This window comes from Aedes aegypti, chromosome 2 (assembly GCF_002204515.2).
Source record: "Aedes aegypti strain LVP_AGWG chromosome 2, AaegL5.0 Primary Assembly, whole genome shotgun sequence".
Taxonomy (NCBI): Eukaryota; Metazoa; Arthropoda; class Insecta; order Diptera; family Culicidae; genus Aedes; species Aedes aegypti.
In genome coordinates this window covers 152,039,799-152,053,245 of record NC_035108.1, presented here as the reverse complement: position 1 = coordinate 152,053,245, position 13,447 = coordinate 152,039,799, and the positions used below count along the sequence as shown (strand labels likewise).

Genomic DNA, 13,447 nt, shown 5'->3' with positions numbered 1-13,447 from the left:
TATTATTAGGGGAACCTGGTCCAATTCGGACCCTGTTCTAATTCGGACCATCAAGCATTTCTCAATACTGGCGCTACTGTAAAGATCATGGGTACCGTTTTTCTGCTCATTTTTTGGCTTAGATCTAACACAAAAAATTTGACGTCTTTCGGTTATTTAGTTTGCCATTTATATTAGTTTATTGTTTTGAAGTGCTCAGGTGTACTGTCGGTTGGCATTATTTCCAAGCTTCTGTAAGCGACATTAATTCTCCAATCTCTCTGTGTTATTTTATATTCGAATCACCCTAGCCTAAGCTTTCATCTGACCATATGGTTTTGATATGTCTATGCACCGTTTGTGCTCAACGAGTTTGAAAATCTCAAAATGTGTGTTGGTCCAATCCGGACCTTTTGATATGGTTCAATACGGACCTCTTGATTTTCAACGTGTACTCAGTCTATTCTAAGAGCTCCACCCCGTGAAAATCTTCCCGACTCGATCGAAAATCACAGAAGTCTGAATATTGATTAATAGTGCCTTTGTTTCTATTACGGTCAAGAAAATGGCTTCGAAAAAAATCTAAGAAATGAGGTAGATTCCCAAAAAACTAACGGAATCAATAAATCAGCTACTTGAAAAGCATCTCCATCACAGCCAAGCTTTATCCAAAATAGTTTGGCAATACGCTATGAAAAACGTTTACGAGTGCTAAGAGCAATACAGTCAACTATCCCTTATCCGATTTACTGTGTTTTTGTTCTCAAGCTCGAAGGAAAGCGCAGTCCCTTTAATATAGTGTACTTTAATCCATAAATATAAGTAGGTACTTCTCAAACTTGAATTTCCGAGACTTTGTTGTCTGTTTCAGTTTCCCATACAAGTTCATCTTTTCAACCCGATATTTCATAACAAAGTTTCAATGTGTGGAAAATTTTACAATATTCAGCTTCAAAATGACTTTTTCGAATGTATTTTGTCAAAATAATTAAAAAACAAGCTCTAAAATTTGAAAATATGTGTACTTTATCTCAATAGCTCCCATACACGATAGTCTGTTCAATATCGAGTCAGGAAGAGTTGACTGTACCCAATTTTGAACAAGTCACACATTGAGTTTATTTTTTATGCTTGCGCTTGCAGAAAAAGTTCAATAAGCTTTAATACCATACAAATCTGAGTTATATTTTGTTACTAACATTGCAAATAACGATAGGGGTGTATAGGGTGGTCCGAATTAGAACATGGGGGGTCCGAATTGGAACAGGTCCAATTCGGACCTTTTGGAGCAGTTGGTTCAAACATGTCTAGCCATGTCCTGGTAGGAGCTATCACAAAACTATCTGAGAGAAAAATGTGTGCGCTGAATTGCGCTTTCACGAAAACATAAAACTTTTGATGCCGTTCATCGTGCTGAAAAGATATGGCCAAAAAACTGTTACTAGGTCCGAATTGGACCATGTTCCCCTATATAAGCGGTAAACGCGCAGCTATTCAGCATGACCATGCTGAGGGTCGTGGGTTCGAATCCCGCTGGTCGAGGATCTTTTCGTAAACGAAATTTTCTCGATTCCCAGGGCATAGAGTATCTTCGTACCTGCCACACGATATATACATGCAAACATGGTCAATCGGCAAAGAAAGCTATGGACGTAACGCCAGAAGAAGAAGACGAAGAAGAGGGTTGCTTTAATCGGGGAACCCGGGAATCCGAGCCTGCATTAAAAATATCTAAATGTTATAGAAACTCATAACCAGGAATATCTCAAAATAGAAGTAATCCGAATACCTATGCTTCTACCGGCGGCGAATTGGTGGCAACAGGTTTGAAGACAAAACCTCGAAACGACAAAGATCGAAAGACAAAAGACTGAAAGGATTTAGTGGGTTAATCATCGACAACATATAAATCTTATAATCAAAACGATTGAGCAACATTGGATACAGCTATAAGAGCGTTAAAACCTACTGGCAGATTTTGTTTTCAAAGACTACTCATTTGAAATCCAGTCTCAAACGACAGTAAAAAGTACAATCCATGGGAACAACGCTGTCACATGATGGAATGATTTGTCATCAAACTAATTACAAATGTTTTTCTCTGCTCATACAGTATTTGTGATTTATTGATAACTCATATCATAAGATTTGATTATGTATAATCAACATCATGCATACACCAAAATGTTTTCGTTTACTCCGATGTTTACTGCCCATTACCAAAAGTCTCAGCAGAAATAAACAGTAAGCGTTTAACATGACATTCCATTTCCAGTAGTACATAGATATTAGGTAAACGCAAACATACTTTAGTCGAAAGAGGACATTGAAATATATCAACAAAATAACTATACAGTAACCTATTTTTGAAAGGTATACAATAACTAAAGTAGGCAATCGCAAATATAGCTCACCAGTCGTTCGCGCAACGTTTTTGTTCCGCGTAGCCTTTCCACAATTGCATCCAAATTTACATGCTTCTCTTATTCAATTATGACTGCGTAAACAATAAGTGAATGGTTCTTTTCAACCTAATACATAGAAGCTCCTAGATATAAACAGCAAAATATATTTTACAAAGCTAACCTACAGTTGTGGAAACAAAAACATGAATGCCATTAAAATGAAAATGCCTTCTGTTGGCAGAACCAATTGATTTTTTTGCTTTGAGCAGAAACTAACTTATCGATCAACCATATCTATTAGGTGCCTTGAATGATGTAAACGTTTTTTTTTACATCTAACAACTACGCGCTTCTATCATTGAGAATAAAAAGGCTTTTATCGTGTTTTGGATGCATTATTGATTTACAGTAATTCAAAAAATCTCATTTTACATAAATTCGTCTCTTGAACTACGGATTTTGACAAGATAGGAAATGTTACCGAAACGCGCCGTTATCAATCGAAAGGGTAAACTATAATTTATTAATCTTGGTTTATCTTAGGGGATACATCTTACAGCGTTTTCATCAAGTGATTACATTTGCTTCCTTTTTTTCATAACCCTAGTGTATGTCACAATCGTAGAAAGAAAACATTCGCAGTCGTCGAATTCAGTGTATTTGTTCGCATTTAGTTTACCTACGATTGTTTCATATTTTATTATATATTTTTTTTTATTGTTTCACTTTACACTTGCAACCATTGATTAGCTAGTTTTTTAATTACTCTCGCTATATTTTATATTACATAATTTGCTACATATTTAGGTATGTCCTGTGTTTCGCAGAAGGATAAAATTGTCGCCCCGACCGTCCCACTCGGGATGCATTTACTACGCAGTGTGTGTTTGTGGGTGGTTGTTGTGTGTATGTGTGTTTGTGTGAGTGCTTACCTATTAAAAATCTCTCCGTTCGGGCCTACATTCAACTTGAAAACAGCTAAATATATCTTCATCTTCTTATTTTTTTTTTACTTCACTTGGGTTCTCAGGTGTTGCAAGAACTCGTAGTACGATAGCGAACTTTGATTCCTGTCATCGACAAACTTCTCCACGAAGTACGAACGGAATTGACTGTTGTCCCTGTGGGATGTAAAATAAAGAATGTGTGTTAAATATTTATACTTTTCTTCTTCCTGGCGTTACGTCCTAATTGGTACAGGGCCTGTTTCTCAAATAAATATTCTTATTAGCATTTCCACCGTTACTAACTGAGAGCATTCTTTGCCCATTTAACATTTCTACAAATGTATACTGTGCGACAAGCAAGAAGATATCTGCCCATACTCGGAAAACAGTCCCATATCATATGGGATTTCCTATATAAATGGGACTGTTATGCGAGTATGGGCAGATATAGTCTTGGAAAGTCGAGGAAATTTCCATTAAATACAAAAAGATCCTCGAGTACGAGCATGTTCTGATAAAATGTTCTAAAATTGATGCGGTTTTCAAAGGGTGCTCCATTCCCGACTACCTCTATTTGCCTTCAACTGAAAATCAAAAAAAAATATTCAGGAGTTCATACAGTTTTTACCATAGAAATTACTACAACATTTTAGTTTAGGACATCTTTGAGAGTTTAGCCAAAAACATTAAAGAATATTTTAGAAATTTCTCAAGGAAAATCTTAGTTGCAAAGGAAGGTTCATCCAGCAATTTTTGCATGGATTTTCCAAAGAATTAGTGCATAATGTTGGTACGACGTACGAGACTTCTCCAAGAATCGAAGTACAATAATTTACCTAAGTAAAGCTACAGAAACAACTTCAGAAATTCCCACAGAAATATCTTTTGTTTGTGATTTTTCCCTTGCCTAAAGATTTCGTCCAAGGGTTTCTCTGAGGATGCCTCCAGGAATTATTCTACAAATTTTTCACAGGCTTCTTTCGGAAATTATTTCAGAAAATAAGTAAGAAAGTACTCAAAGAATTCATCTCGAAATTCCTCCATGGTATTGTTATAAGATTTTATTCAAAAAAAAAAATAATTATAAGAAGTATCAACTAAATAACTGGGTTATTTGTTGTGATAAATCTTTGAAAGAGTCTGCTGGAGTAATCCTTTAAAAAAATGTGAAATTCCCTAGAAGACGTTTGGAGAGAATTCCTAGCGGAACTTCATAAGAAATCCCAGGAATTTCTTGAGAAATCCTGGAGGAATTTCCACAGGAATATCTGGAGAGTTCCCTGGAGTAACTTCTAACGTTTTTAGAATATTTTTAGAAGAATTTTTGGAGTAATTCTCTCTTCGATTAGAGATTCTTAAAGGAGCCTTTATAAAAATATGTTGATGAATAACTGGAAAAATCGATGTAATAACCACAGACACGTCTGTTTGTCTGTGTAATAACTTTAGGAAGATTTGTTTTGTAGAATTTATTATTCTAAAATAAATCTTTGAGTTTTTTAGGTTTTCTTTGAATACATTTAGGTACCTAGTGATATTTGGAAGATTTTTTGAACAAAAAACTGGAGAAATCGGTGGAAGAATTATCGGACGATAATTTCCTTAATCTTGAGAGAACCCATGAGGAAATTTTCCATTCTTAGGAGCGGAAAGAAAGGAAATTTTGGAATAGTTACTTTGAGCATCCCTTGAAAAATCTAGAGGTATTATTTCTGAATATATTCCAGAATAAATCTATCAAGGAAACATTGGAGAGATTTTAGGAATTATTCATTGAGCAATCTGTGATTGAATTCTTAAAGAACCTGTGAAGATGTCTCTGGAGCTACGCTTCAAAAAGACTTTATACAAAAATGTATTAGATCCTTCCATTTGATAAATTCTCGCTGAAACCAGCCACCTAATGGCATCATATAAAGGAAGGATGCAGCTTTCATTTGAAGCAACACAAATGGCGGCCATTTTGAATTTGCCCGCCATCTTGAAATTCGTTAGAAAAACCGTTTTCACCATCAGAAAGCTGAGAAAAAAAATGAGTAAGAACAGCTACAAAAATTAGGTGAGTAATGGTATTTACCCTATGAAATGAACAATTTTGCAAATCATGTTCTACGATTTTGACGTATATGGCGAGTGCAATCAATGCAAACATCATTGTTTGTACACCAAGGAAACGAGTTTTAACCGTTGTTTTTTCTTCGAGCGGGTGAAGAATAGGCACTATTGTTTTGAAAGAAAAAATCTTGGATTTTGACGCTTGAAGTCTGAAGAAGAATAATGAGTTTTTCACCTTGTAAGCAATCAACATGTTGAATTTTAAGACTTTTTTTTTGTGACAAAGGGCACAGTAAATGGCGAGATCTACAAATCTGAGTGCCTCCGGAAGCGCCTTCTTGCAGCAGCACGACGAAGCTCCGCTATTTTGGCCAGATTTGGCATCATGCCACTATTCTAAAAGTGTCCTAGAGTGGTACGAGGCCAATTCTGTCCATTTTGTCCCAAAGGACTTGAATCCGCCAAACTGTCCGGAGCTGCGCCCGGTGGAGCAGTACTGGGCAATAATGAAGCGGGAACTTCGGAAGAGCAAGAAGACAGTCAAAGACGAGAAGGACATGTTGAGAAAATGGAAAAAAAACTGAGAAACTGGTACCGGATGACACTGTAAAGACTTTGATGGAGGGCATCAAGCGAAAATGCCTTCAATTTTACACTCAAGGCTCCATCGATTAACTTTTCTTTTGATTTTTGAATTTTGGTTTGATTCTAAACATTATAAGAAAATTGGCATGACATTTTCAGTGTCGCAATAATTTCGTGTTCGCCCAAGATGGTGAAAAATTCATTCAACTGCTTAAAACCAAGATGGCTTCGAAATCGCCAGTTTTTGCAAATCAAAATTATACTCCTGAGTCCTGAGTATTGGCATTACGTCGACATTGGGACAAAGCCTGCTACTTAGCTACTCAGTTTCGCTTTTTTTGTGTATGTTGGGCGGCAGTTAAGACGATACTTAATGGCTCGGAAAATCAAGGGTTATTTTAGTTCAGAAGCTATGAATTTCTGACGTTATGCAAGATGGTGGCCAAATGCAACTGGCTGCCATTATTTTATTAGGGTCAAATAAATGCTATATCCTTGCTCTATACGATGCCACTAAGTTTTACGATGTGTGCCGATGGCGACCTGGTTTCAGGGAGAATTGTTGATATGCAAGAAATCAGTGTTGGGATTTCGATCCGAATAAGCCGATCGTACCATATTCAGAGAGTGTAACAGTTCGTGGCACATTGCAATCGGAGACCCCTATGATTGCTGACATTCACTCTCTCGTTTGGTACGTGGCGAGAGAGCGTGCAAGAGCAACATCTCTCAGAGACTATAACCAGCGGTATCGAGCCATTCGGGTGATTTATACTTTGTATAAAATTGGAAATAACTTTCATATTATCTGGTAATGCCACCTTAAACAACTTCATTATAATCTATTGGATCATCGAACACCACTTTTGTTGCAAACATAGCACAGAAAATGGAAAATATTCGCTTCTGTTTCTTGATCAGAATGAGAGTGTGTCAGTGAATGTTACAAGTGGTGACACACAGTGATCGGCGTCAAACAGTGGGTAGTGGTGTGTGTCTGTCTTTTTTATTTCGTGGCTCGTTATCTTTAACAAACGATAAATGTCATGCGTGTTGTGTGAATGCCGGCGGACAAATGGGATAAAATTAGGGCTCATGTGTCAATGGTCGTTTAATTTTTCAAACCCTGCAAGATACAGAAAGTTTCAATACAATATTTCATTGAAATCTTACATTTTCGGTATTATAACCTAACCTCGTTAATAAAAGCAAAAAAACTAACGTTGACTGTATAAGAACCTTACAGTTCTCGGGAAATTCCTGCAAGCAATCGATCAAAAAATCGCTTTTTTTTATTGCAGTATGAAGTTGAATTCATAGCCTTTTCAAACGAAAATAATGGCGCATTCATTATTGGTTTGAGATTTCACAGATTTTTCGTGTTTTACGTAAGTGCAGATGAACCCAAACTTTTGCACGATGACTTGATGACTTGATTTTGAATAGTTTTCAGATTTTTCCGCAAAAATTGCGTGAGTACTCTTCAATGAATATAAGATTACGATTCTAATAACACCTTAAAATTTTGGTCGATCCAATGCTGAGAAAATTAGCTATGTTTAAAGGTGTGTTTTTTTTTTTTGAAAAATGTCACAACTTCAAGTAAAAATTTAGTACACAAAATTCAAAAATGTTTTTGGAAAAGTACATACGAAGTAAGAATAACTCATTGCCTTTCAAAGGCGGTTTGTTCGAAAAATAAAGCTGAGCTCATATAATATATTATGGCCCATTGATCCTTTGTTTAAATATCTGACATTCCTTGGCCTACTGGTAATGTCGGTTAAAAATTAAAACCACGCTAAGAGTGTTAGGGTTCGATACCCGGTGTTGTCCAGGATGATTTCGTTCTGAAAATTGCTAGGGCTTCTTTGGGCATAAAGTAACTGTGGAAGTGCTCTTTAGAACATTTAGCTAAGTAGCAAGCGTTGTCCGTTCGGAATGTAACACCAAGAAGCAGAAGATGTTGCGACCCTGAAGCTGACAAGGAAATGAAGCAATAGACATGCTACAAGTAAGTGTTCTAAACTCAAAGAAAAAGAAATGAAGTTCGAAAAAAACTGCCCATATTGCCCCGAATGGCTCTTTCAAATTTCATCATTTTAGAATGATGAAATTTGACTGTTAGAATGTTTTTTTTTAAATTTAATCTTTTTGCACGGAGTGTTTATAAATACTAATAACTTTCAAGTGTAGTGAAAAAATAATTAAATTTTTAGATTATATGCAATAATTTTACAACCAAAAATACGGTGCTCATTTCGCACCATCGGTAAAAAATCGACCTTAAAAATGACAAATTTTAAAAAAGTTCTCAATCATTCGGGAATTTTATAAGACAACGGAAATCATACAGATCTAGTGTATTGATCTAAGAATTGTTGGAAATCATGCAAAAATCCAAAGTTTTCATAATATTTTCTACATTTTTATCGACTTTTTCTTAAGGTAGCAAAACTGCCCCACTTTCCCCTACTGATGGATTTTGTGAGTTAATTATTTGAGTTATTTGTTGGACACCTGTTATAGGTACAGTACCGGACAGGCTTCATGGAAATACCAAGAATGTTCACAAAATTGATCTAAGTCAGACAAGCGCAACGTACCTGATGACCTGCACGTAAGAAGAATACGGTTTCTCTTCGTTGATGGCATCGATAAATGCAAATAGTGCCTCACTGGCGGGGGTCTCCCGGCTTGGCAGTTCGACACAGAAGTCTGGAATTTCCGAAAAGTTGTTCACTCCTGGGGAAAGGAAATAAGGCTATAAATTAAGTGTTCAAATTGCGCAGTACAACGTCATACATACCAAGAACTTCATTCAGGATTGATGGCAATACATTGCATCCCACGTAGATGAACATGTGGGGTCCACAGTCCAGTAAGAACATCGAACGTGAATCGAATCTGTGAATCAGAATCAAGAAGTCACACAAGGGAACAAGCGATCAAACATTCTGGAAGACTTACTTCTCAGCCGACAGTTGTAACCGCGGAGGTTCCACCAAATGGGGTTCACCATCCGCTCCCTCCTGGGTGGCACTTTGGAACAGACTGTCCAGCTGGTAGAAGTCCGGATAGATGTACCGAATCAGCTGATCCAGCGGCATCGTTTTCATCTCACTCATCGCAAATACTCGATCATCCAACCGGGTACTGGTGCCTACCCGGAATGCAGCCTACAATGGTTCGTTGAACGGTGAATTCAGGGTATGATCATGGTCAAATTAGTTCACTTACGTGTTTCAGCAGGGCCAAGATGTACAGGGGCAGCAGCGAGAGATTCTCCGGTGCCACAATGGAACCGGAATTTTGCGGCAAGTTTTGCGCTATCTTGAACGCCTGGAAAATGTCGACAGTCGCGTTGATGAAGGCATCTCTGGCATCAGACAAGCTCGAGGTCAGCGAACGATCCACGGCCATTTTGGCGAGCAAACCGACGATGCATTGGGAATCGGCCGAGTACATAACCTCCGACAGACTCGAAGTGACGGGAATGCAGAGCGTGTGCACCCGAATCCGCCTTTCCGCTTTGCTACTGGTGTACAGCAAAGCTGCCTGGAAGCATACCGATTTGACGTCGGCCAAGCTCTCTTCGTAGGTGATCTGCGTGAATGCAAATGGTGTAGTTAGTAGGGCATTCAACGTAGGGTACTGTATGGTACTGAACTCGAAAAAAATGCAACAGACAAAAATGATCCCCAAAAATTCCAGTTGATACTCCGTTATTGCAAGAACAACTATACTTGCACAAGGAACCAACGGATGCTACTTGGGATTAGTTGCACCCTCGGTGTGCAAGTATTGGAATTCCCATTCTTTGTACTGAGCTATACTGATACCGGTTGCATCTGAATGCAGGTCAATTTAGGGTCGCTTTAGAAAAGCCGTTGAGTCCTCGGCACTTCCACGTAAAAAAAAATCGAAGTTTGGTCACGTTCGGATTGCGCTTGAAGTAATCCCTCATCTCCTTGCTTTTTCGATAACCACTTGAAAGATTGTGACAAAATTCTACTTTTAAATTATTTTTAATTTCATCAATTTTTACCCTTGCAGTAAAAAGTTATACACAAGTATTGCATTTTTTTTTTTCGAGTACAGTCTTAGATGGTTTCTAGATTGGATCTTACCTGCATGCCGAAACCAGCATCTGGATTCACATTCGGCAACGAGAGCAGATCTGTTGATCGCACAAAGAAGTTTCCGTGGAATGTGTGGATTGCCAATCCTCGCGTGCAGCGGACTCGCATGACAGCTTCGAAGCCAATCTTTCGAGTTAGGTAACGTTCGAAACATTTCTGCAAAGTTTTCACCAGCTGCGGTTTCGATGTACTAAACAATGGGATATGATGCATGCACCCACCGCTAAACTTACTAATTCCAGCTGTAAGAATTATGTTATGATTAGCAATTCATTCGAGTCGATTGACAGAGGGGAAACTTACAAATTGTTGCTACATCACAGTACTGACTATTTAACAGGAACAGATCAACAGCAATCTGTTGGGCAGAACAATCCAGGGCTAACCGCTTGTAGAAATCTGTTGCCGGGCCCAGATGGGCCACATCCTTGGATGATCGATTGTTGGGATCCTCTCTGAATAGCGAAATAATGACATACTTTTAGTATCATCGTATTTGATCTAACTCATACGACCAACAAACTTACCGCGATTGCAGAGCTCCAGGGCCGTAGTTCGGCAAACAGCATTGGAATACGGTGACTCGACCGCCACAGGCGCTCTAAACAGTAAATCATGGATTAAAGCGTTAACTAACCGTAGATAACATTCCGCTGATTGAACATACCATTAATTTGAACGCCACTTGAAGTGCCGCTCCCAACGCGCTATTACTATCGTGAGCATGTTCGAATCGCTTGGGCAATTGGGTCAACAGGTCCTTAATCAGTTCCTTACATTCCTTCAGGTTCACCAACAAGTTATCCGGGTACGGAAGAAACACATCTGCAAAATCCATGAAATCAAATGATGTAATACTTATTCATCAATTCCCTTCAAGTTAACTAACCTTCCACATCCAGAACGGTGATCTCGTGCGGTTGATTGTAGCCCTCGGCAATGTTGTAGAAGTGGATCGCACTATTGTAGGCCACGAACCCGACCTGGGTCCGTGCATCGCCCGGTAAACTGTCCAGCTGTTCGATCAGCGTACTGCAGATGGTGTGCAGGTAACCGGTTTGCTGTGCCAGCGAAGACACATCCAACAGGAACAGATAGATTGCCGGTTGGGGAGGTCGCAACTGTGTGGAAAATTTCAGCAAATTTAAATAAGAGAATTCTTTGAGCGCAACCTTAAGTAATCATACCATGTACTCCGATGGAGCGATGAATTCAATCGTGCTAGATTTGATTTCAGGTCGCCGCGTTGGGTCTCCATACGTTTTCGTAACGGGATCGTACTGGAACTCCTCCGGTACTGTGAAAAAAAAACATTCACATGAATTCAAGTCATTAGTATAAAACCCGGTTGCAGATTATGTGTTACAGGTCGGACTCGATTAACCGGGGACTCGATTATCCGGGATTTGTTTTATGATGTTCTTGTTTTTCAATATTATGCATAAATCTGAGATAATTTGGTATTGCAATATACAATATGAATGGTTTTGCAGCTTAGAACGTACTTAAGAAAGGAGGGTTTCAATAAGCGTTTTTTTTTTGTGCATGCCGGTCATTTTTTTTTTCCTGTAAAGATCCCTACCGTTCCTCTGGCTACGCCACGGTATCATATAAATAAAATAACGGAAAAAGATAATATTTAAGTTCTTTTGTCAAAGATTTCAATTTTTTTACTTAGTGATACGATTATTAGGAGGATTCGATTATCCGGAATGAAAATAAAATCGATACTCCGGATAATCGAGTCCGACCTGTACTAGTACAACTCATGACTTATTTGATAATTTCGTCAATTTTGTACATATACATCTACGATTGTTATAGGTGGAGCGTAATAAAGAATATGGTTAAATTATGTAAAGAAATACAAAACTTTCAAGATATTCCACAAAGTTGAAGTAAAATCGTCTACCAATGAGAATCTTTAACTGCTACCGGATTCTGAGAATTGTTTCTGGTAGGCCTTCAGGTATTGTTGTATAAGTAATTTTTGAGACATTCTAATTGTGATTCATCCAGTAATTTATACAGGCATTCATTAGTAGTTGCATGGATTTTGCCAAGGAGTCCTATACAGATAGTTCCAAAAATTGCCCCGAAGTTATCTTAGGACTTTCTTCAGATAGTTCTCTAAAAATATCTAATCCCTGTGAATTACGGTACGTTTTCCTTGAGAAGATCCAACATGAGATGCCTTCTAGTTTTCATTCAGGGATTTTCCCCTAAAACCTTCATAATTTCTCTACAAATTAAAAAGTAGTAAAGCCAAAAGGGTCGATAGGCCGAAATAACATTTGACTACAGTGTCCGTTCGATTTTGCCATGTTGCCAATTTTGTTTTTATTAATAATTTTATCACCTCAATAATGACAAAAAATAAATTTATCTATGGGTTCCGGGTCATTCGGCCGAATGTCATTTGGCCAAAATTGAAAACTAGTGGACTACACTGCCCTTCTATGCCTACTTGTTCCATGTTCTATGTGAACCTCATAGACGGCAGGAAATATGCGTAGAACGGCAGTACAATTTGCATGCATTTGTAATGAATTTCCAAGCAGAATTTCAAAGAACAGTTTATTCACAAAGAAGGGTAAATCATCATTGGTATACAGCTCTTTGGTGTTAGTTTTATGCCTAAACCATAATTCCAAAATCTATGAAAAATATTCAAATATGAAGGAACAGCCTTCGATCAAAAGAAGAAAAAATCTCTTATAAAAATTCAAGCAAGTGTAATGCATATAATTGTTATATCAGTATAACTGCAAAGAACTGCCGGTGAATTAAAGAAGGTGAAATTCCAAATCAAAATATAAGCTAAATTATTGCTAACAGTAAGGAAACCAGTACAAATCGAAAGAATAGACTATAATTTAAAGAAATGAAATTGTTATGAGTTCGGCCAAACGGAATTCGACCAAATGGCCGGACACCTAATCTATGTTGAAAGCCCTAATCAAAGAGGCCCACAGACACATTGAAATTAATAGTATTAATCAGTGTTGACCAGACTCATTTCCCCGAAATTCGAATTGTGAAGCCATGAACTGTTATAACTGTGCGTTGTATTCCTGAGATGGAGGGGGAGGTGGTTGGGCTTGAGTGTTGCACATGGGATCCGACAGTTTCGATCTCGGTGGGCCTCGGGTTGTCACGCTTGGCTTGACCCCCTCCCCCCTCCTTAGAGCGTGACGTAATTTGTGCATGACCCCTTAGGATTCCTCCAGAGATTTATCAAAAGTTTTCTCCAAGAAATCTTATACGGATTGCTCCAAAACTTCTTTCAATTATATCTTCAGGAATTCTTGCGAAGTTTTGTAGAGAATCATTT

The 13,447-nt window shown here is 38.0% G+C and overlaps 1 protein-coding gene across 1 annotated transcript in view; it reads right to left on the bottom strand.

Annotated features, from left to right (window-relative positions):
* Window positions 1-2,079: 2,079 nt before the first annotated feature.
* LOC5569619 (protein transport protein Sec24A) overlaps window positions 2,080-13,447 on the bottom strand; it is a 52,490-nt gene continuing 41,122 nt past the window's right edge. The window contains exons 5-15 of the mRNA XM_001652851.2: window positions 11,301-11,410; window positions 11,003-11,234; window positions 10,781-10,938; window positions 10,641-10,714; window positions 10,417-10,568; window positions 10,102-10,355; window positions 9,212-9,577; window positions 8,942-9,150; window positions 8,781-8,878; window positions 8,578-8,716; window positions 2,080-3,505 (exon numbers count right to left, since the gene is read on the bottom strand). Coding sequence (XP_001652901.1) covers window positions 3,394-3,505; window positions 8,578-8,716; window positions 8,781-8,878; window positions 8,942-9,150; window positions 9,212-9,577; window positions 10,102-10,355; window positions 10,417-10,568; window positions 10,641-10,714; window positions 10,781-10,938; window positions 11,003-11,234; window positions 11,301-11,410 — 1,904 coding nt within the window. The 3' untranslated portion in view covers window positions 2,080-3,393. The remainder of the gene's footprint in view (window positions 3,506-8,577; window positions 8,717-8,780; window positions 8,879-8,941; window positions 9,151-9,211; window positions 9,578-10,101; window positions 10,356-10,416; window positions 10,569-10,640; window positions 10,715-10,780; window positions 10,939-11,002; window positions 11,235-11,300; window positions 11,411-13,447) is intronic.